Raw genomic sequence first — 23,666 nt, forward strand, 5'->3', positions numbered from 1 at the left:
ATGGCATCCTGCTGTTATAACTCTGGCACTGTTTTACAAAGCTAAAATCCATAACACTTTTGGCTGAGATTATTCATGCAACTGAATGCCTAACCTACCTTATACAGAATCGAGTCACAAACGCAGAAGATGTCAATAATGACGGGATTTTCAAGCAGGGGAAGAAGATGATCAGGCATTCCTTGCCAAAAATGTAATAAGAAATGCTGAATCTAAGGGAGTAAGAATCAGAATAATGGATATAAACAATGCTTTCTTATCTCCCTATGTATATATACCAAGAAAATGCATTCGAACAACCTTACCTCTTCAAAGTTCCCATTAATTGCATTGTCAAGGACACACTGACAGTGTGTTTTGTACATCATGATAAGGGTATCTACCTATTTTGGAAGAAAGAATAATTAAACAGAGTTTCTTAGCTTTCTCCTATTGCTGTTGATATTAAGGTTTCTGCTTTCTGTAGCTAGAATTTAAACATAAAATATAAAATGTATTACAATGCATATTTGCAAGTAGGGTCTTTATATCTAGAAGCAATGACATCATGAATCTTAATTTTTTTATCAACACCTTCAAGTTTCAATGTTGCTGTTAGAAATGTAGTGTTTGAATCCTTATACAATGTGAAAATGTGAATATCGAAGTAAGGCAATGGCTAGATTAGCCAGTCAGATGGTAAATTTGCCTTTCTGAAAGCTAAGATTAATCCTAAAGAGTAGTGCAAGTTAATCATTAGGCTACTATAGGCGTCTATGAGTGTTCTGAAACATCATCTAGTTGGACAAATGAGAAAATAGCTGCCAGTCATTTGGTCAAAGTTTAATCACTGCCTTACAGGAACTGAACTTTAAAAAGCAAAACTCCCTTTCATCTCATCAGGCTAATTTATCTAAGTGGAGCATTCTCTTATGTTAAGAACATCACAGGGTTATTACAAGAGTCTGCAAAAAAATTACAGTAATGTTAAAAATTTGTTATAAATTATAAAACAAGAATCCCGTATTTTCAGGAAAGAAATATGGATGTTGAAAAAAGCATTCTTGCTGCACAGAATCATGGAAAATTTTGTAACAGCTTGTGAACTTCTCCAGAAAATCGAAGTCAGGTTTTGAATGAACTTAGAACAGCTTTTATTCCAACAGGTTGGAAATTGATTTCTTTGGAAACTAACCTTGCTGACTTTCAGAGATGCTTCTGTAACCACCTATATTTTAAAAAGTTGGGCAAAATCTGAGGTTCAAGAATAGTATGATAATTTTTTTGAAGGTTTTGATGGAAATATGAAGTTTAGATAATATTTCTTTGGAAACGTGTAATGAAAAAAAATTTCCATCTATTTTAGTACTGTTACAGCTGTACAATCTACAACAATATCCATGGCATGCACTCTCTTAAAAGTTTAATGTGGGAGTCACAATTCACGTATGTGCTCTCTTCAACAAAATATCTAAGGATTATTCAGACATTTCCTTTGCTTTTAAAGACTTGGGAAAGTCATATCACTTTTGTCCTCAGTTTGAGATGTAAAAATTGTTGGATCCATTTTGTATGCATCTTAGTTTATGGGACTGAGTGATGGAGTGGTAAGTGGAAGGATAATAGTGTGGACTACTAGAGAAAGCTCAACAATCCTTGGTCAGAAAAGCTGAGAAGAGGGAAAGATAGGGAGAAAAGAAAATAGGAAATTAAATAGTTAAATAAAAACAAAAGAACAAACAAACGAATGGATAAAACAGAAAAACAAACAAACAAAAAAACCAAGAACAAGAAAGAGTAACAGGGAAAGAGGAGACACAAACACATCTCTCTTCCCATAACATCTTCATAACTCCAGGAGCCTGCCCGCAGAAGGGAGTCACCCCAAAAGCCCTCTTGGGCCCTCCTGTCATGTGGTCCCAACATGAGAGGAACTACATGGTGTCAATCCAAGAATGAAGTGAAAATGACACCTGACAGTTTCATTGTTGGAGTGGTAAAATCTAGTTTTGCTTATGCTGCTGTAACCAGCTTAAAGGCCATAAGGAATCTCAAATGCTCCCCATATGTAAATGCTATAAGAATGTTGTTTGAGAGATTTTGATTCATGAACAGAGTCTATAGCAGTGGATGATGTACACTGCTGAATACACCAGTTCCTTTTCTTTAGAATCTGTGAGCTTTTCAGCTAACATCTGTACTACAGATGGTTCCTTCTGTTTAGCTCTTCAGAACAGGAGCCCTAGTCTTCACTGCTTACATGGAGCAAACTTAAGAGGAAGGGCTCATCAGACAAAAAGTATTAAAGCAACATATCTCAAGACAACCACTACCATGACCTATACTAGAGCTTAAAATTTTAAGTTCACAATTTGTACCAAAAAGATATCTAGCACAGTTCAGGGACACAGCAATTCATAATGCGAACAGAAATGTAACACAGATATCACAAAGGCAAGCAGGCAAAGATACAAAGCGTACTACAGCAATACTTTGAACTGACCTTTTGGTTAAGCAGAAATGTCTACCTTTTTGTGGAACAAAATTTTACTAACTTCCAGAAAACCTGTATACTCAGTTTTACACAGTCTCTTCTCAAATAATTAATGAATGATTGTAAAGTTCATCTAATTATTTGCTGTGAATTATTTGTTCTGATCTAATCAGAACAAAATTTACCTTAAATCTAAAGGCATTTGGAATGAATACAACTCTGTTTGTTTGTTTTGCTCTCCCCGTCTTGCATACCATCAGTCTGTAAAATACTAGGTCAGTTAATAGGTAAATAATTCAACCATCTTTCCATTGGAGAGCCAGTTAATCGGTGTTAGTAAAGGTTTGCCCCCTCTATAAATCAGTCACCTCTGTTTGATTATGGACATTTCTGGCTCCTTCATGTCAATACCTCAAAGGCTAAGATATGAAGAAACATTGTGGCAATTTTTGATCTGTAAATTAGAAGAGAAGTAGCTCGTATTTTACCTTGTCTTTAGAAATGCACCCTTGAAGCAAAAGATGTTGAGCACTTGGAAACTCTGGGAGGAGAGTTCCAGTTTTGGAACTCAGAGAATATTTCCGAGTGAAACCACCCTGGAATGTGAGGGAAAAACAGTAACATTGAAATACTTAATGCTGCTCCAAATGAAATGAACAATTAATGCTAAGCTTGTATATTATCTCAAGAGTCTCTCAGCATTCTAGAATTTTTATGTTCAGATTAGCCTTCAAAATAATGATGCTTATCCAGACCTGTATTTCAGATCAGAAAGATAATTGAATATGTACCTAACTCTAAACTCTACCACTTACAGTTATCAGAATAATACGACCATTTGATCACATTATTTCATGGAATTCTACAAGCTTTGAATTTAGTTTGTGTTTAAAAAATCACTAAAAGTCACACTAAGTTTTATTTAATATGCATCTTTCTTGTGCAAGGAGCATGGGCACTGGTGGTGCTATGGTTCTCTGTTCTCTTCCTGCTCTGATGCTCTTCCTGCTCTGATAGCACCACAACAGTGAATTCTGCTGCTTTCCTACAGTAACCACCATTTTAGTTTACCATAAATGTTGATTATATTTAATGGTATTATGGGTGTGATGGTATGTAGGAACACTTCTGAACCATGTTTTTATTACATATCACTCAGAAATTGTGACGAAATTGACATGAAGCCCCAGAAATTATCTCCCAGTCCTATCTCCTACTGTACTGAAACACATACACACATAAATTCACATACCAAGAGCTTTGTACATTAAAAAAAAAGGACAGATTGAGCTGTGTGTCTTTCTGTGTCATGCCACTGATTTTAGCTGGCTTCCTCCCAGTCTGTTGAAGTGACTGAGTCTGGCCATTCATTTCAGAGAGACTACATCTTGTCCAGTGAACATTTTTGGAACATTTTGCTTCTGTCTATAAGCATGGAACAAAATTATTCTGGGTAGCACAGACATAGATGTACAAAATAGAAAAAATCCTGTACAGCAGCTCCATCCAGATATTCAGTCAGGAATCAAAGACTGAGGCTGGAAAGAGGAAACAAAGTTTCAAGGGATCTTGTAGAGGAAATGAATACATGATTTTCCAAGTCCCAACTCTTTAACAACAAGAAAGAGAAATAAAAAATGAAAAAGCATTATAATCTCAGTTTTAGTGTCTTAGTAAGGATGATTTCCTTACTGTGGGTTTGTGTTCTCCTGCTTCTTTGTTGATCTGTTGTGAACACTAACCTAGAGGCAAGATAGATTTGTCTTGAATTACACTAAATTCTACTGATTTGAGAATTCCTTGCAGTTCTTAGAATTCTCCAAGTCTCTTTAGCTTTTAAATTCTGAAGTATAACAGACACATCTCATAGTAGTTGCAGACTGAGAAAAGATCTGGAATAATTATTAGATATGAGCCTTTGGAGAGAAGGAATTTGGGTGGACAACAGCTGCCTTGTCTGCGTCAGTTCTCAAACCAACTACGAAGAAATATAAAGTAAATATACCCCCAATTAAATTCCTAACCTAGAGCTCTCACAGTATGGTTTAGTCTATTTCTCCACAGAGCAGAACAGTCATATCCTGCAATGATATAACGTTACTATGCCATGCATAGATATATGCATTATAACATGTACCACACCATGCTTATTAAGCTTTAAAATAATATAAGATGAAATCCTCATCCACGAGAGAAGCAATAGAACATGTGTTATGGAGCTGACCTTACTGAATCATGCTTATTCTCAGAGGCCTTTATTCACATCTAGAGAAGATTATTTGGCTGAAACTCATTGTTAAATTTTAGTCTCCCCAGTCTTTACATTAAAGCCTGGCAAAGGGCCTTTAGCAGGCTTTCTGCATATTACTATGGTAAAACCATTCCAGATTCTTTTTGTACTAATGAATGGAATTTTTGCCCATGCCCTAGATGTTTGAATAGCACTTTAAGTGGCCTTTGCATACTACCAAATTTCACTATAGTGGGTATAGTGGGCTTATAGAAAAAATATAGTGTAAAGAAGAGCAAAAGAACATATTTCCTAAAAATGTTGACTTACCAACTAGAGGACAGTTTCAAGTGAAATTATCAGAAATACTGACTAAAATGTAGCTGTATCTGATTTATTCACCCTATATACTATCCTCCATTTCTATAGGGCAAAATTCCTTACCAAAACACCTGGAAAGTAGAAGTTACATTATGTAAACATACTTTGCATTTGCTACTTATTACCCAACTACATGCAAGCTCTAAGTCAAAGAAATTATAGAAATTTTTAAACATTATCATTCCTTTATGTCAGTACTTTTGCCTGTAAGTGTTGGAAACTGGTTGTGGTTTTGTTTGTTTGTTTATCTGTTGTTGTTTTTTTTTTATAACAGGAGTAGTCCTGATTACTTTAAGATGCAATTACAAATGAAATATATTAAAAATTCTGATTAAAAAGGATTAGTTCATGTAAAAGAAGGCAGTGATGTTGGTGGTTGACTTAAAATAATTTGCAATGTTTTTTTTATGTTGCTAATGGTCTTACATGGCTGTGTCTAAGTTCTAGGCTTTATATTTTAACCCACTGCCACTTGCCCTTTCAATTTAATGCCATCTGTTTCTAATGGCCATTTAACTTTAAGATAATGACAGTAATATTATCTGCTTAATTAACCATACAGACTCTAATGGTGCACTAACTGGTTTAGATAAAAGAATTTGCTGATATCTCCCCCTGCAGAGAGAATACTAGAAAATGTGATAAAACATGCCAGAAGTAAACAGTGTCTCTGGCACTTAGTAAGTGTTCATTCAAATGCCATTAACTCAGTATATTTAAACAATCAGAGCTTTAACATCTTCTCAGTGTCTTTATGTTCTCATTGAGACATCTTATGCAAGGACTGTAAATGTTTCTGGAATACCTAATTGCATGTACTTTCAAGCATTTGAATAGGGACTTTTCACTATTCACTTTAATGGAATGTATGTTGCCAAATTTTCAATAAATTGAGAATATTAAAATTCAGTTATGACTACAAAAATATGCTTTTCTCTTAAGATCCATCTGAGTAATTTCAGTCAACACAGAGCTACAAAATAGAGATCTCATACTCATGTTCTTTCTCAGTTATTTCCACTGACTACTTTGTGATTATTCTTCTGGGAGGACCAAGGTATTTATGTCTGGGGCAGAAACGAGATAGGTTTATGGAAACATGAGTTTCACATCTGAGATGAAACTAAAGCATATATTCACATATGCCAAGGGAACCAGAAATTTTTCATCCCCAAACTCTGAAAAAATGAATGCTGTAGTACTGCTAGTGAATCCTCAAATATGTTCCTATCCCGTGGCATAGCACTGTTTTCTTTTGATAAGATAGTTGATTATCTAAACAGGGGAAAATGCAGCATATCTATTGGAATCTTATTAAAATAATTGATAAAGTGTTACCATGGCAAATGATCAGCTCTGCTGGTGAGAGTAGAGATTAGATGAAGAGTGTAAAATGTTTAAGAAAGTGGCTCCAGCTAAACAAGCTGTGTGCACAGTGAAATTTCTGGGCTGAAATGGAATTGAAGTGTAAATTCTCAAAGATCAGACTTGGGACTGATGTCACAGAGTATTTCGTAGATTAAACTGGCTGACATGAGCTAATGAAATCATCAGTAAAGAGGAAGACCAAGAGGTCATGTAGAAATATCTGGATGGCTTTGAGATAAAGGCAATAAGGAGGCTGAAAATCAATAGAGTAAAGCTACACTCTCAGGGACCAAGAAGAATTTCAGCTATCAGCTAGGAATTGCTTATCTGGAAATGAAAAAGGAGAAAGACCAGTTTTCTATCAGTTCATCACAGGAACTATATTTAGTCTGGTAAATCAAATGGCGTCAAGAAATGTCCCCAGACAATACTGAATCTGTATCATTCAGAATGGTTCCTGGCATTTTTTTCAGTTCATGCCAGACATAACTCTTCTCAACAATTTCCATCTATGCTTCAACTGTTACTTCACACTAAGGGATGGTACAGAAGTAAAACTGTAGGCTATTTGTGAAACTGTCACATCCCAAACACATATTTCTAGGATTCATTGAAGAGATATTACCAACAGAAATTATGGACATGCCTCTTGTAAAACTGTTAAAAATATCTATCTGTCTGTCTGTCTGTCTATCTATCTATCTATCTATCTATCTATAATAAAGATAATAATACAATAAGATAATAAATTTGGAAGAAGTACAGTGAAAGGCTGTGATGCTTTTCACAGCTGATTAAAGAGCTGTTTGTCTGTTACACCTAGTAAATAAAAGCAGCAAGATGTATCATAATAAAATGTTATAAAGAGCCAAAAATAGAAAAAAACTATGCTGGTGAAGAGGTATAAAATCCCTTTTATCAAAATCCATTCGTTTCCAATCAGACCAATATGATTCTGAGAAAACCTTCCTACAAAAGTAATGGCAAAATGCAAAAAACTAAAACGCTGGACCTTGAGTCTCTGTTTAGAAGAGTCTGTTATGAACCTCTGCAGTTGCAGGGAACTAGGTTGGAACATGAACCTTAGAATTTGCCTTCCAGTCTTACTTTCCTGTAAGTATTTAGAGAAGCAAATACTCAGTGACATGAAAAAGTGTTCTGCAGACTAATCTTTAATGCAAAAAACTGCTGAAAATTTCAAAGTGCATGAAGAAATCCACAGGGCGCAAACACTATTTTGATCATTACAGAAGTGAAAGAAACCAATTAAAGCACTTACCTCATTCTTCAACTTGCTTCCAGAGAACCTTTGAAAATAAACGTATTTTATTATTTTTTCATAAGTAAAATATTTTTATGTATATTCTATCATTCTGTCATATACACATACTCACATACCTGTATCAACATATAAAATAGATCCATTAGAAAAACGACTTATGTTTCTCCAAATATGATAATAGTAAAGCCCATGCTTTTTTCTAAACTTGTTCCATCAGCTTGCAAGTATATCAGGGAAACTTACTGAAAACAGCTTTTAAACATGAAGATTCAGGCATTCAAGTAAAGTATAAAAATTTCAATTTATTTATTTGGATCTCTGCAGCTTCACAAATATCAGAAGGACAGCATAGACATGAGCCCATGAGGTCAAAGAAACTCAATTGTTTTTTTATACAGCTGAGTAAATTCAGAACAGAAAAAAATATATATCTAGAATTTACACTTCTCGGGAAAATGAAGGAAACTCTCACTCTTTTACCACAGTACTGTTCTGATATAAGCAAAATCATTTCTGAGATGAAATATTTCTTAACTATCAAAAATATTCTGCAGTGTGGTGACTATGCTTTTAATAGTCCATTCCAGAAATTCCCCACGAATTCAATGGACTAAGAGGCAGAAATTAGAAAACACACCTTTTAAGTTACAGCTACTTCACTAGAGAATGTGTAAGGATAGAGACTCTGAAGGATCAGTATAATGATAAATGTGCAAGATAGCACAGCTTGTTTGATCATTGTTACTTCCTCTTCTTTCAGCTGATAAGATACTGTGGGCAACACAAAGTCTTATAATTATTAGCAGCAATGCTGTCATTCCATGTTCTTGAGATGCTATGCTGACAGGACTGAAAACAGAGGCTGAAAGTCACTAATTCCACCTGCCTGGGCCAGGCACAGATCCCATCATGTGACGATTCAGTACACTACCCACAAAATTCCCCAGTTCACTGATAGAAGAGCATGAATAAAGGCGTAATTCAGTTGACTACAATGAGCTGCTAATTAACTTCATAGCAAAATGTTTTTGTTATGGACAGTGGATTTCCACATGTATAGTATAATATACACAGAATGTACAGCAGCACCTGCTAGTATTACTCCTCCACAGCCTTAATCACTAGCTAGAGCTATCCTTCTCAGAATACTGTGTCTATCAATAACTTTAGTGTCAATTACACTCCTTTTGCAGGGCAAAATTTGATATTTAAATGAACTAGGAGGTCAAATTAACAGTGGAATTAAAGGGTATGAGTGTCAACAATCCTACATTTAAGGACTATTGTAGTCAGCTCAATTACCAAGATATTAATACCTGAATGTCAATTAAATCTGAAATGGTAGCAGAGGCCTATATTAAGGCAACCAAACCAAGGCCCTTTCTAATCTTTTCATAGGCTGCCATCTAATTAGCATGTATTGTGGTAAAGACCTACAAATGCTTTTATTTGTGTTGGAATGGTATGATCTGATGCTATCATCAAGTTATACATTTTCACTGCCTATTTCTGCTCTGAGATTGATTCAGGAAAAAAAATTTATAGCTTACTTCTTGAACAGTGATTGGGCAAAGGTTAAAAATGGATCATTATACTGAGCAGCCAGCAAATGGGATATTCAGTCCCAATTTTGAATCCCCACAAGGTCTGAGTTTTCTTCCCTATGTCTGCTATTAACCCCAGACTACTGTGTCACTGTCCTCATGCAGACATATCCAAACAGTGATATACCTGACTGTGCAAAGTCAGCATTTGAGCTTCTGTTCTAAATCAATTAGTGACTGCTGAACCCTGAAAATTCAATGACTCCAACGTGAGAGCACAAGTCCTGACACAAAAAAAAAAGTTCCTAGCTAGTGAATCCCAAGCCGAGAGTCTAGTCCCTCTTCTCGTATTTCCTATTCAAGACAGGGATGCCTATAGTTATCTGTAAACTCTCTGGAAACAAACCACCTTAATTACAGGAATTTCAAGACATGATTCTTCTGGTGTATTTGGCATAATCTGCCTGAAGATTCTGATATGTAGAGTTTAGAATTGTCAAATATGCACAACTATCTCAGTCGTACAAAAAAATGATTTTCAGAAGTGTTCAATACTCATGAAAATCTACATACATATTTATGTGAGCATAGATGGTTGAAAATCCAGCCCTGAGGAATTTTGCAGAACCTCCCATTTCTTTGCATTTAGCATTATTAGATTGCATGAGGATAGAGTTTTCAATGAAAAGGGCACTGGCTGACATTGAGTTGAGGTCTAAGAATAACCATATTCCTTGAAGTGAAAAGAACGGATTTTCTGTCAATTCAATGAGCAGTTTGTTCAACATAATACTAAATTGTGAAAAAAAAAAAAAACAACCACCACAAACATCTAGCTTTGTACCAGCAACACCTTCATAGCTCAGGATAAATAATGGATAAGGAAATGGCATATTCCATCCTATTATACCTTAAGGCTTTTGGAAGAGAAAACGCTCCTTTTCAACATTACTGTGACATCATCCTCAATTTTTTTATACTCGTGCTGTTGTTTAGAAAAAAGGCTCTTTGGATGTAACCTGAATTTGACAGCAGCTGAACTTTCTGTGTGTGATTATAAGCTCATTTACTCTTTTCCTTTCTCATAGTTCCCACTTACACAGGCATACTGCTGTAGACAATGAAAGCCATCATTCAAGCCATATGTGAACACAGACATTTGTTTTACGAACTATTAATCTTTGGCAAACCAACAGGCAGCTATCGTAACATATTGATCCTGCTAGCTGTCCCTTAAATAAATATAATTAGAGCTTCCTGGGTTAGGTTTAAACTGATATTAGCCAGTTAAAGAACCTGTAAATATTAATCTACACTAACCCCTCCTCCCTCCTACCCACAGGTGCCAGCTTCACACCGTTCTCCAGACGTTTCATAATGGGAAGCTGTCCTGGGGAAAGAAATCACAGGATGATGCACAAACAAACAAAGTGATTCTGGAAAATGTGTTTTGCCACCTTACGCTAAAAATCCTCTTATGGAATATGTTGATGTAGTTCTGTACTGACAACAGTGAGGCCATGCTGGAAGATACGACTAGAAGATGCAGATCAAGCTGTTAAAACAAAAATCAATGTCTCTATGGAGCAAACTGCTACCTAAATCTTTGAATGCCAGATATTGACAGATACACCAATATTAGTTCTGGTATCAACAGCAATTAGTGCCCTATAAATACCTTCCTTAGGGAAGTTTTAAGTTGCACCTCCACTGACCATCTTTCTAAAGCAAGGGCAGAAGCTTTATATCTCAGATATATGCTATTGTACCTGGTTAAGCCTTTGCCAGAATACACGGAGTGGTAGTATGCACTGCTTTCTTTGATGCCAATTCCATAATAGTGATACCTGTGGGGAAAAAAATAAAAAAGAGTATCTTTATTTCTGTGTGACGTGTCAAAACAAATAGTCAAAGTGATCTTCGATGCTATAGCAAAATTTTCCTTTACAGTTTCTACTAATTTATTTTACAGTCATGGAAAAAAAAATAATCTGGTCTCATAGAAAATAGAATTGTTGTGATTTGATCAAAAATTCAAGGCTAGCATCTAATTCCAGCTTCTTGCAAAGGTGCTGGTTTGATCCATCACATGTAATCTATCAGGTTTACTACTGCTACATTCAGAGGATTTCACAGAACACTTTTCAGTTAAAAGTAACTCTACTGCTTTTCTTCCCTATAAATTAGTGTTCAACCTGCTGTGATGAGCAATGTTAATGCATTATTCATTCATTCATCTCTCAGGTTGTAGGCTGACTGACTCTGCTTTATCTGCTTAAGCAGTTATCATCTCCATTCATCTCCCCCATTGCTCTCCTGGAAATAATTGCTCCCAGTACAGAAATGGAAGAAGGAAACATTTATTGTATATCCTCAGCTGTTCTGAATACAAAAACTTAATGCTAAGAAATCTATATAAGGTACTACTTTTCACTGATTTTCCTACAAAATAAAAGTGACCTTCAGGAGCAGAGTGGGAGAGCAAGATAGGGGCAGAACTTTTCTAGTCATAGAAAAATTTGGTTGAGTTCATCCACCAGGAGTAATAGGCACATATTCCTCTGAAACGTCTCAAAAATTTCTCAAAAGTTCACTATTAAGATACAATCATAGAATGGCTTAAGTTGGAAAGTACCGTAACAATCACCCACTTGCAACCCCCTGCCGTGGGCAGAGCTGCCATCCCCCAACTCAGTCTGCCCAAGGCTCCATCCTACCTGGATTCAAATGCCTCCAGGGGCAGGGCACTCACAGCTTCTCTGGGTAGCCTGTTCTAGCGTCTCACCACTCACTGAGTAAGGGATTTCTTCCTAACATCTAACCTAAATCTCCCCCCTTTTAGTTTAAAGCAATTTCTCCTTGTCCTATCATAACTGTACCATGTAAGAAATCTGTCTCCCTTCTGACTGTAAACTCCATTCAAGCACTAGAAGGATGCAATGAGGCCTCCCCAGAGCCTTCTCTTCTCCAAAGTAAACAAGCCCAACTCCCTCAACCTGTTTTCATAGGAGACATGCTCCAACCCTCTGACCATTTTTGTGGCCCTCCTCTGGATCTAGTCCAACAGCTCCACATTCCTCCTGTATGGGGCGCACCAGGCTTGGACACAGTAAAACCCTCTAGCAAGTAGTTCGTAGAACATATGAAGATTTTCAGGTCATTTATGCTATTTCTGATGATGCTCGTTTAAAAAAAAAATCACAATTCTACAGTTTAGTTTTTCACGGGATAGTGGTAGATAGGAATAAAGAACTTAAATGCTATATATTTATAAATGTCTAAATATATTAGATACAAAAGATACTAAGAAAATGATTGTCAGTGATTAAAGTGCTTAGCCCGGGTGGCTCTGAAAATCTTGGCTGATATAGTCATTTCTATTTCTATTTCCACGGGATGCATTCAAGATTTTATAGCCAAAAAACTGTGGCAAAAAAGTGGCTGCTGTTAAATATCATGGCTTTTGTTTGTCTAAAACTGAATAGTCTATATAATACTGGAAGATATCAATGGCGAGACCCTTACAAAGGCCGAATGTCTCTCACCTATTTATTTACTATTAATTTTCCTTTCCAGTAAGAATATTTTTCTCTGTATGGTAGTGTGATGAACAGAGCACTTTAAATGCTCGGAAGCTCAGACATAGGTTCATGTGCTTATTACAGTTCCCTTTTTTTAGGGTAAAGTCAAAGTTGAATGACCAAATCAGAGCAACACTTCAAGGTGGTGTAGAATGCCTTTCACTAAAAGTGACCTTTCATTAAACATCACAATGCTGACAGTTATCCTCTATTTCAGACACATTAATGCATCACCTGTATTGTGAATCAAAGTCCTGAAGCTTTTCAATCATTACTTTGGGTTGAGGGGTATTAAACAGATGGACTTGGGCTAAACAACTACATCAGAAAAATCCTAATATTTCAAAGAGTTCTGACATAAATGCCAAAGGCACGAACATCTTTCTCTCTTTCATGAAAATTATTTTAGATGTGACTAAAGTAGTTTTGAAAATGTAATGTACGTATACTGTGAAAGAACAGCACATACTTAGTCATGACATTGCAAAGTTTGTGCACTGAACAAGATGAAAAACTAAACAGAGCTCTAACTACTTCTTTAAAAATGTTACAGGCACAGTAATGTACATGGCATTGGCCATATAAACAAGCAGTTCCCTGCATCCATTCTGACACCCCGAACTTCTCAGTTTCAATTATGCACCATCTATTAAATTCTAAAAAGAAAACTTCACACTTGCACCACAAATTTGGAATTCCCTATTGTTAAACCAGAGGGACAAAGAAAAGCAAGAGTTCTTCACAAGTTAGGAATCGAGATCCAGATTATTCAATATCTAATTCAGTATTAACATATTCTGACTAGAAACAGGCACTACTGTATGATTTGTATCCTCAGGTTTTAATGGTAGCCAGAATACTTGTTCCTGTTCTGGAATGCCCCAAGGTACCAGAATTCACATTTGTGACATTTTATTACATGAAGAATAGAAGCTTTCAGAATCTATTCAGTGTGCCCTTAATGCAGAGCAACTATCCTTCTAATTTCCTTTAGTGTTTACTAATAAATAATTTACAGCTTTCCAGTCATGGCACAGAAGCAGTAATATTAATAATAATAATACACAATCTGTGCTTTTCAAGTTCTGTCTGGCATGTTTCATAGAGTAATAAGATATAAAGATTTTTATTCTCTTACAGCCCAAAGTGATTAGTTGAATATTTTATTTTTGACTCACTGTTGATAGTAATATACCTATTCCAGACATGCTGATAACATCTTTACCCTACAACTTTCTGCCTCCTTATGTGCATATTCATTGGTTTATGTGTATAGTACATGTGTGTTCTACTGTTCTATCATATAATTAATAAAATGAAATCAGATAGCATATGAAACTTACTCTCAGTTTTTGTAACAAATCCACTGAAAAACAAACTGAACTGCTTTTCTCTTAATTTCAGTGGCTTATTGTAACATATGTTCCTATGCAACTAGTAGCCCTGATTTTAGCATACACTGACACAAATGATAGCTGATAAGGAAATGATAGGCTTAAGCTGTTCAGGGACTTGCAATAACTTGTTATCATGGGGCCAGCTGCCATATCAGTTTTATTAACCCACTAAATCACTCCTAATAAATAAGATAATAGTTTTCAGACATGATGGATAAAAGCTAAGATTCAACATTGGTCAAAGTCTACAAAGAAATTAAATTGTAACTTGAGCTGAACAGCCTTCTGTGTGTATGGTTTGAGCTGTACGTACACTTTCCTGAATAGCTGCTCCACATAATTCATGTACAATGAAGATCATAACTAAATTCTACTAGTAGCCACAGTATAGTCAACAATGCCTGCGCAAAAAAGGAGGCTTTGGAACCTGCTCTGCCGGCAACTGTTGCTTAAGAAATGCTAATCTCGGAGAAGGGTTTGCAACCTTTGTTTGTAATTGTCCTGTGCCTTCTTTCAGTCAGCTGGGACACAGAAATCTCCCCCTGCTATTCAGCAACTCGGTGTGATCAGCATGGGCATCAGAGATGAGTGACAAAACTGTGTCAAAAAATGTACTTTCTCGGTCAAATGTTTAAATGAATATTTTAGTATTTACACTTTTGTACAAATAGATTGTTGGATATAAACAGAGAGAGACTCTGACTGAGGATTCAAGTTCTAGGATTTATTACAACCATTTTTAAGGCCACCCTTTGCCTGGAACCTCAGATAACAAATGCTGTTCAGAACCTGAGGAGAAACCAAAATTTGTCTGTATATTTCACACCTTAGAGCAGAACCTGTGCCTCGCATCTTAGTAAAGAAGTGTTTTAGAAAACCCAGTTCATGTTCATGAATATGGTGTAGGAGAAAATTTCTGTCACCTTGAAGATGATAGAAGAGAGAATTGATTCTCTTTCCTTTCTTCTGATCGCAGCCAGGCTCTATCAATGTGTTACTGTCTGTGCATGCAGTATGTGCAGGGTTCTTTATTCTTAGAGAGTTTGCTTTTCTTTGTAGTATAAGAATAACGATTCCACTGGAGAGCACTTTCATGCTCTTGCAGCACCTAAGCCCTGGACAACATCTACTTCCCAGGCAATACCACAACAACAAACATCACTGTCAAAAATAGCTAGTGCTATTACTGCTTCTACTAAAATTATATCCAAATAATAACAGCAACAACTATTTAAAATAAAAAACAACAAAAAACAAGTCACTTCCACTACCATGCTTAAAATACAGAATTTAATTGCTAAAGAGGGGATAGGGGATACTCTGATAGGGGAAAAAAAAAAAAAAAAGAGAGAGAGAAAAAACGCCAGATGTTCAAACAGAACCTGCTGATGCCTCATCCTCCTCCTTTGAGGAAATTGCCCAGGAACAGTTAATCCATATGAAAATACAGCACATAATACCATCAAGGTCAGAAGGGCTATTGGATCTGCTGAAGAAATGTTGTGCATGAAGTATCTGTGCTAGCACAGTTAAATGTCTCAGAGAAAATAGAATTATAGTAATATAATTAAGTCTATGTCTAGATTCCCATGTCAAAAACAAGATTTGAAACATACCCTTTTACTTAATGGCTGCTAATTTACTGTGCTTTAATTACACAGATATATGTTTTATTTTAGAAATTTGAATCTTGTTTATCAGTTTATTAGATATTGGATCAAAAACACAATGAGCATCTTCGCAGTATTTTAACTTTGTATTCTCTCATTCATTAAAACATGGAAGCATTTCTCCAAACATGCTGGGTTGTGAGCACGATTAAGACTTAACAGAGGCATTCATGAATCAGAAGATTGCCAAATATTTCTGCACAGACTATGACTGCCAGATCCCCTAAAAATTTGAACACAACAGCAACAGCAAATGTCCATCTGCAAAGCTGACCAAATCTGCAGCAGCTTGTGCCTGTAACCATAGCTGAACTACAGCACAGCAGAAAATGCATGCCATCTGCATGAAATCCCTTTTTCCCATGGCTTTTCTAAAAGTAAACCTCCTTAAAAACTCCCTGTACAGCATCTATAGATCATCGCTTCACTATATTCCATGCACCAATACCTTTTCACTTCTTTAAAAGGGAGCATTCCCTACTAAAATTTAAAAAAATATATCAGTCTGGGGACAATTCCTCAGTACTCCCTCAGCAGTCTTGGCATGAGGACATAGGTGAAAGAGAGGAGGTAGAGGATGCTGTTACCACTCTTTGACAGTGCTTTACACTCATTCTTTCACAACTGAAAACAATACCAGAACCAGAACGAACAAAACATTTCACCACAGGTAATGATACATAATTGTCTGTAATCTGTTTCCACATTCTAATATTCTGAAGTTAAAATATACAAATCAAATGAATATGTTATATATGAAATGACCACGCAACTGTCTGTGTTCTGATCAGAGCTTGTAAAAATTATCCAGATATATACTTTCTTCTAAATTTAAGACAGTGTTTTTTTCCCAGTGCCTTTAAATCGGTCAGTGTTGTTATGGATAGAACAGTTTGAAAGTTGTCAGGTTTACAGAAGGCAAAATGAAATCACAGTTAAATTGCACATTATTTATAGAAAGGTGAACAGCTGTAACAATTGTATATGTTACAAAATGTTCTATACACACATACATAATATTTTGGTGTATGTTCTCAACAAGTCTATGGACCTATAAAAATAATTGTGCTTTAGAAGTTTAATCAGTTTACTTTTAGAAATTACACCTGCAGTAACGTTTTCACTTAAATGCTACTTCAGCTTCATCACGTATATCACAAGTTATCACTCACAGCTTTCCACTACCAATTAGTACTCATTATGAAGGCATGGAAATGCATTTGATTCCTAGAATGTATTTGGTAAACGGATACATCGATAACTGTGCCTTACTTGGAATGGCCCCTTGTTCCAAGCCGCCTTGTGGTAAGGAGAGGGAATTTCTGGCGAATGGTCTAAAGAGAAAATAATTGTATTAATTTCCAACAACGGCATACTTTCCTAGGCATTTGTTCATGGAAGAAACTGAAGGATAAATACACAGTGTAATGTAGTCTGTCAATAAGTATTTGTGGCACATAAGACACAACATAAACAATTAAGTTGAACACTGCAGAGGTCCTTTCAACCTCATCCGTCTCACTGTGTACCTCCAGTCTTCCCAAGTTCCTCGTCTACTCTTTCTTTCCATTTTCACTTCTACAATGGAAAGTGTTGCCATTCCATTTTCAAAGTCGAACAGCTGGAAATAAACTGATTTTTTAATCAAAAAATAAAATTTTGATTTGAAAAAGTGACTTGAAGGCTAAGGTAAAAATATTTCCTTGCCTTGCAGGTATTCCTATGCCCTCCACTATCAAAAGGCTGCACTGTCTTAAACATGTTTATCCTCACTGAAACACTATAAAAGGTTCTGTTAGGCACACAATGAGATTGAATTCAAATAAAGAAAAACATTCTGCCACTGGACTCCTGAGTCTGAGATTACTGCCCTAAAAATATCCTACTCTTCCCATAAAGAACAAGGCTTAAGGGAAAAGATTTATTAAGAATAAAACTCACTAATAGAGGTAGCACTAATAGAAAGAGCTAATAGTTCTCCGTCAAAACAGTGTTTAAATGGAAAGCTGATGTCTTCCTCATGTATGTTGAAACTGTAATGAATATTAGATATACACTGAGAAAGTGTATCTCACTCAGGATGAAAAAAATTAGTAAGTGAACATTTAATGAACTTGATTTAAAATCCATTATTATTATTTAATTAAATTAATGCATTTTGCTATCTATGAACAATGAAGAGATCAGCATTTTTGGTTTCCTTTTTCACCAACTACTCAGAGTTTAATTTGGAAAGTTCACGTCTACCTTTCATTAAAATGATTTCAGGATTAATTGTAGAGAAAGGCAGAGAAGAGGATAAATCAACTTTTTCCCCCTCCCATTCAGGAGCTCTTTGCATTATTAACTTTTATTCCCCTTTTTGTATCGCTTATTGTGGCACTTCTCACTTTGCACTTTAGTATAATTAAAAGTGTCTTCCATATCTTTTTTTTTTTATTATTATTATGGAAAGGACCACATTAGTGCCACTGTTAAAAAGAAGAAAGAAAGCTCTTGGAGAGAAAATAAAACAAAGAAAAAGAAACTGAAGTTCCTTTTGATTCTCCTAAAGCAGTTGTCGTAAAATCATCTCATATGAAATCACATAGTTAGTTTGACTATGTACATTAACAGCAGAAAAAAAACAAACATGAATTTATTAGGCATTTTAACACACGTATATCGAATTGTAAGCCTATCAAGAACTAGCCTAACAAACAATGAAGACATTTGCTCTTTACCTTCCCAAAAGTTGCAGCACAGGCGGGTTCTAGCTTCTCTTTTCTGCAGAAGTCTAAATAATGTGCATAGAGGATGCATCTTGGTAAGCAAACTCCCTCACAGACAATGTAGTTTTCTTCCAGCCTGTACAGAGAAAGAAACTGACAGAGTAAGAAGCAACACAGCATGTTTCCCCATTTTATTTCCCTTTCCTTCTTCTGACACTGCTCTTTTCCCATTTTACTGAAAATTTTTCCCATTTTTCTGAGGATTTCCATGACAGCACGTAGATGAGTTTCTACTGAACAAGACAGACACCAGCAACCAACTGCACTTGATGCTTAAGGTAGCTGAACAGTGTGGAACACCTGGGGCCAAGTCCCTTTTCCTAATGAGTCTTCTTCAATTTGATATGATTTAAACAATTTTGATCTAAATGACTACCACCTCAGAACCAACCCTGCTCTGAGAAGATGAGCACCAAATATGCAGTGAAAGATTTGGGTTCAAATCTGCCCTCTGTACAGAGCAAGGACTTCAACTTGCATCTTCTGTCCCAATATATGTTTAACACCAGAAGTTAAGGTTTTTGTTTTTGTTTTCCTACTTTGGATTTTTATCCTCCATGTGGGACCAGAAGCTGTTTCTTGGCCAAACCTTAAAAAATAATAAATAAATAAATAAATAAGAATCAAAGATCTGACATTTTCTGGAGAATTCGTTTTTGTGCATCTGTTTGTAAAATACAAGTGCCTGACAATGGTCAATGAAGTCTAATATAAAAACGAATAAAAGCCAGTTGTCTTCCCTTTAGCTGAACTCTTGGTAACAGCAAGGTGTTCCACTCCTGATTGTTTCTTTACTTTGTCAACATCCATCATTCACTACTCCTGGAATTATCTGCAACAGTTTTGTTCTCCAAACGACACCAGTGTATAAGAAAATGCCATGCAGTAAACACTGCACAAGGAATAATGTTGCATATCCTCCTCTGACTCAAATCCTTGCAGTTTACTGTCTGCTCCAAGTCAGATGTAAACTAAACTAAGAAATGGGGATATCTGCATTATTCTTGCTTTTCAGTTAGAAGGAAAGCTCCAGATTTACAGTCTGCATTTGGTAACTAAGCTCCCATTTAATTCAACTGTACTGCTTGCTAACTTCCAGAGTATTTTAGGAAAGACCTGTATCAGTTAAAATCTACAGAATTTGAACTCTTATTTGGTTCATTTTTTACCTAAATAAAGCGAAGTTAACGGCATCTGTGGGTGGTAGAAAGTAAAAAGTACAGTGTGAGACAGTGAAACTGTCATGGTCATGCAGAATAGTAAGATCAAATATAATTATTGGATAATTCCTCATTTCTATTTTTTTTTCAAATACTTTTAGGCTTAATGTTCCTGAAAAGAAGACAGAATGTAATATCACTGAAACAAAATAACACATAACTGACTACATACGCATTAGTACTGTATCCCTGTTCATTCAGGACGACCAGCTAAGCAAGTGCAGTTTCATCCCATGTTAGACACCTGTGTCTGCACACTCCGGGTACAATAAGCTGATCCACGGTGATTTGTGCCCTGAATAAATCTGATCTTCCATCACCTTACAGCCACATGACGGGGGGACCCGACAGAGGTTTTTGCTAACAAATAAACCTCCGCTAATTCAAAACATCGGGAACTGGGGGGAGACCTTGTCTGCACGTAGCCAGAAGTTGAAAGATACCCAAGGAACCCAAGAACGCAGCTAGGGACAAGGAACGGTGCCGCTCCCATTGCCTGCTCAGCCCGGAGGCGGGGGAGCATCCCCCTGGGAGTCCTACCACTGCAGGGTGAGCTGCGTCTGCTTCTTCTTATCCTTCATCATCTGCGTGATGCTCTTCTTCGGGGACGGGCTCTTGTCCGCGGCTCTCAGTTTGCCGTCGCGAGTGTCCACATCCTCTTCTTCCGAGGAGAGAGTCTCACCATTAAAAGGCACTTCTGCGCGACAGGGAGCGAAGAGAGAAGCAGCCCGAGGTCGGCGTTAGACCGGCAGCGCACCGTCCCCGCATGCCTCCCGTTAAAACCCGCGCTGCCCCACGGGCCGGACCCGCCCCCGCGGCTCTCCCCGCGGTCCTCACCCGACTTGATGGCGGCGGGCAGCTCCGGCAGACCCCTCCCGGCTCCCAGCCCGTCCTCGGCGTAGGGCAGCAGGCCGCCCGCCAGCAGCTCCGCGTAGCACTCGTCCTGCGCGGCGGAGGCGGCGGACATCGCCTGCGAGGCCGGGAGGTGCAGGAAGGCGTCCTCTTGCTCGGGCCCCTTGGCCATGCTGCTCAGCAGCACCGGCCTCTCCTCGCCGCAGCGCCCATGGGCGGCCGAACGGGATGGGACGGGATGCGACGGGACGGGCGCGGGGCGATGCGGGCCGCTCTTGCGGGGCTGCGGAACGAGAGGAGATGCGAAGCGAGGGACAGGTGCGCCTCGGAAGGCGGCGGACCCGGGGTGCCCCTCCCTTCTGACGGCAGCTCCCGGGGGGGGGGTGGTCGGAGCTAGGGGCCTGGGTCTGGAGGGGCTTAATGATTAACTGCTGGCTGCGTGCGGGAGGAGCGTCTCGGCGTTCTCCTCTCTCCTTACTATAGACGTGATGCTATATGCAACTTTGCCCGTAGCGCCGTGTCCGCGTGTGACTTCTGTCAGTCCTCAGCACAATGCATAGAGACAGTTCTGCTTCTGTTCTGAGGCTAGGGTAGAATCTCTTCTCGTTCTCTGACTTCTCTGACCCTTTCCGCTGAGGTGAGTGCTTCATCACCTGGCCCGTGAGGATCAGTATTTCTACAGGGTGATTAAAAACTCTCAATTACCAACTGTTGTGATGAATCTCTCATGATCACAGTCCTTCACGCCACAATATTCCTGTTAACATGGAGCTTAATTTGGTATCCATTGTGTAAGAGGAGGATTCTCCTTGCTGTTACTTCAGAATATCTTCATTGATGCAAATTCTAGCCATCATTAAAATGTAGACCAGCTAGTTCCCACCCTGGGGCAACAAACATTTGTAGTCACTTCCTGTTGCATCTGAGTGTTGAGAGCTCTTTATCATAAAATCATAGAACGGCTTGGATTAGAAGAGACCTTAGAGCCCACCTTGTTCCAATCCCCCATCATGGGCAGGGCTGCCCAGAACCCCAATCCAGCCTGTCTTTGAACACCTCCAGGGATGGGGCACCCACAGCTTCTCCTTTTGCACAGCCCCTGATCCACTCCAACCCTTGGGGAGCATCCCTGTAACTCTCATTCAGACATCCCTTCAATTACTGGAATGCCACAATGAGGTCTCCCCAGAGCCTTCTCTTCTCCAAGCTTGAACAAGCTCAACTCCCTCAACCTTTCCTCATAGGAGAGGTGCTCTGATCAGCCCTCTGATCATCTTTGTGGCTCTCCTCTGGACCCACTCCAACAGTTCTGCATCCTCTCTGTACTGGGAGCCCTAGGTCTGGGCACACTACTCCAGATAGGTCTCCACAAGAGCAGAGTAGAGAGGGACTATCATCTCCCTCACCCTGCTGGTCACCCATTTACCTAAAACTGATGATGATTTAAGAAATACTTTGGTAAATAAAAGTTCTGCTTGGATTTAATAACTTCCTCTGGCTCATACAAACACTCTCCTCTCTACTTGTTCCTCCAAACCCAGTGAATGGCTATTGTGCAGGATTACTAGTATGAAACTGAGCATATGTTTGCAGCAGTAAAGAAAGAAAAGTGGATTGGATAGTGCTCCTAAACAAACACGTTTAAAGTCTGCTGTGCATCATCCACTGCCAATATGTGAGCAAACATATCTATCTTATAATAAACAGAAATTAAGGAGGGTTTTTTTGTTTTGTTTTGTTATAACAAAGTTATATGTAAATTATTCTTATCTGACAAGGAATAGATAGTGTTCCTTAATAAAATCTAACTGTTAGATTTTTTTTATATTATTCTATATGAAATCATTGATAATGAAAACAACTTATAGGAGAAGAAGGTTTGTTCAAGCAAACACAAGTAGATTCTGGTGTTTGAGCTGCTTACTCCTGAAGCAGTAAAGCAGCCAAATCCCTCTGCTAAATGGAAAAGATTTTACTCCACATTGTCTACTGTATGAGAAGTTGAAGGTTGCTGCTGTGTCTGTTTGCAAAGTCACAGGGACTGCTGCTCAGCAACAATGGAAGATTTCTTATCACCATGGAAGATTTCTTTCCCTCAGAGGTTACCTTCTCAGTAGTCATGTTGTGATTTGTAGACAGGGAGTTCTCAGGGTAGTTTTTAATGTGATGTCTCCAAAGCCCACCTGGTACATCTTTGTATTTTTGTGACACTATGGAACTCCTGACATGGCTCGCCAAACCCAATCAAAAAGACCAGGGAATTGTCCACAGGTTTGCAGTCTGCAAGTAACTTTCTTTGCCACTTTGCAATTTTCTTTGTAACTTCCCCCAGAATTGTTATATCTTCTCACTCTTTGGTAACTAAAGTAATAGCTCTTGCTTTAGTCTTCACCTTTTATTTTACTTATTTCAACTCTCTACTTCATTTCCACTTCCTTTCAATTTTCATTTCCACCAGTGTGGTAAGCTGGAGGTCTCTTGCTTCAAATCTGCCTTCAGGAACAATTTTGCCCTCAGTTATGTTTATCTGTCTAACTGCCCTAAAGTTTTTGCCTCAGTAAATCATTCTGAAGCACTTATTGCACCATAAGCAAAATATCAGAGCTCCATCTTAAGTTTAATGGATCTTAAATTTGAGAAGTTGCCACACCTGCTTATTGAAGGTGTTGATTTAAGGGAACTGAAAAGGTCTTGCAAAATAACTAGCATGGTGTATACTCCAGTTTTAAGCTATTACCCATCCACAACTTTAACGTGTGTAGTGGAATAGACTCCTGGACTAACCTTCCTGATGCAGGGACAGCTTATTTTCAGTGCAATGTGCACAGGTCTGAGCACAGCAGCATCTAAGAAATAATGCAGCAGATAGGGAAAATATTCCCATATCTCTGTTGACT

The 23,666-nt window shown here is 37.8% G+C and overlaps 1 protein-coding gene across 1 annotated transcript in view; it reads right to left on the minus strand.

Annotated features, from left to right (window-relative positions):
* Positions 1 to 20,941, minus strand: part of RFX6 (regulatory factor X6) — a 34,651-nt gene extending 13,710 nt beyond the window's left edge. Inside the window, exons 1-9 of the mRNA XM_065736832.1 lie at positions 20,755 to 20,941; positions 20,458 to 20,614; positions 18,650 to 18,773; positions 17,199 to 17,260; positions 11,048 to 11,125; positions 7,732 to 7,759; positions 2,962 to 3,069; positions 306 to 383; positions 99 to 212 (exon numbers count right to left, since the gene is read on the minus strand). Of these exons, the coding sequence (XP_065592904.1) occupies positions 99 to 212; positions 306 to 383; positions 2,962 to 3,069; positions 7,732 to 7,759; positions 11,048 to 11,125; positions 17,199 to 17,260; positions 18,650 to 18,773; positions 20,458 to 20,614; positions 20,755 to 20,941 (936 nt within the window). The remainder of the gene's footprint in view (positions 1 to 98; positions 213 to 305; positions 384 to 2,961; positions 3,070 to 7,731; positions 7,760 to 11,047; positions 11,126 to 17,198; positions 17,261 to 18,649; positions 18,774 to 20,457; positions 20,615 to 20,754) is intronic.
* Positions 20,942 to 23,666: the final 2,725 nt, after the last annotated feature.

The sequence above is a fragment of the Cyrtonyx montezumae genome, unplaced genomic scaffold, assembly GCF_038088225.1.
Source record: "Cyrtonyx montezumae isolate F1298 unplaced genomic scaffold, pur_monq_1.0 scaffold_0, whole genome shotgun sequence".
NCBI classification, from domain to species: domain Eukaryota; kingdom Metazoa; phylum Chordata; class Aves; order Galliformes; family Odontophoridae; genus Cyrtonyx; species Cyrtonyx montezumae.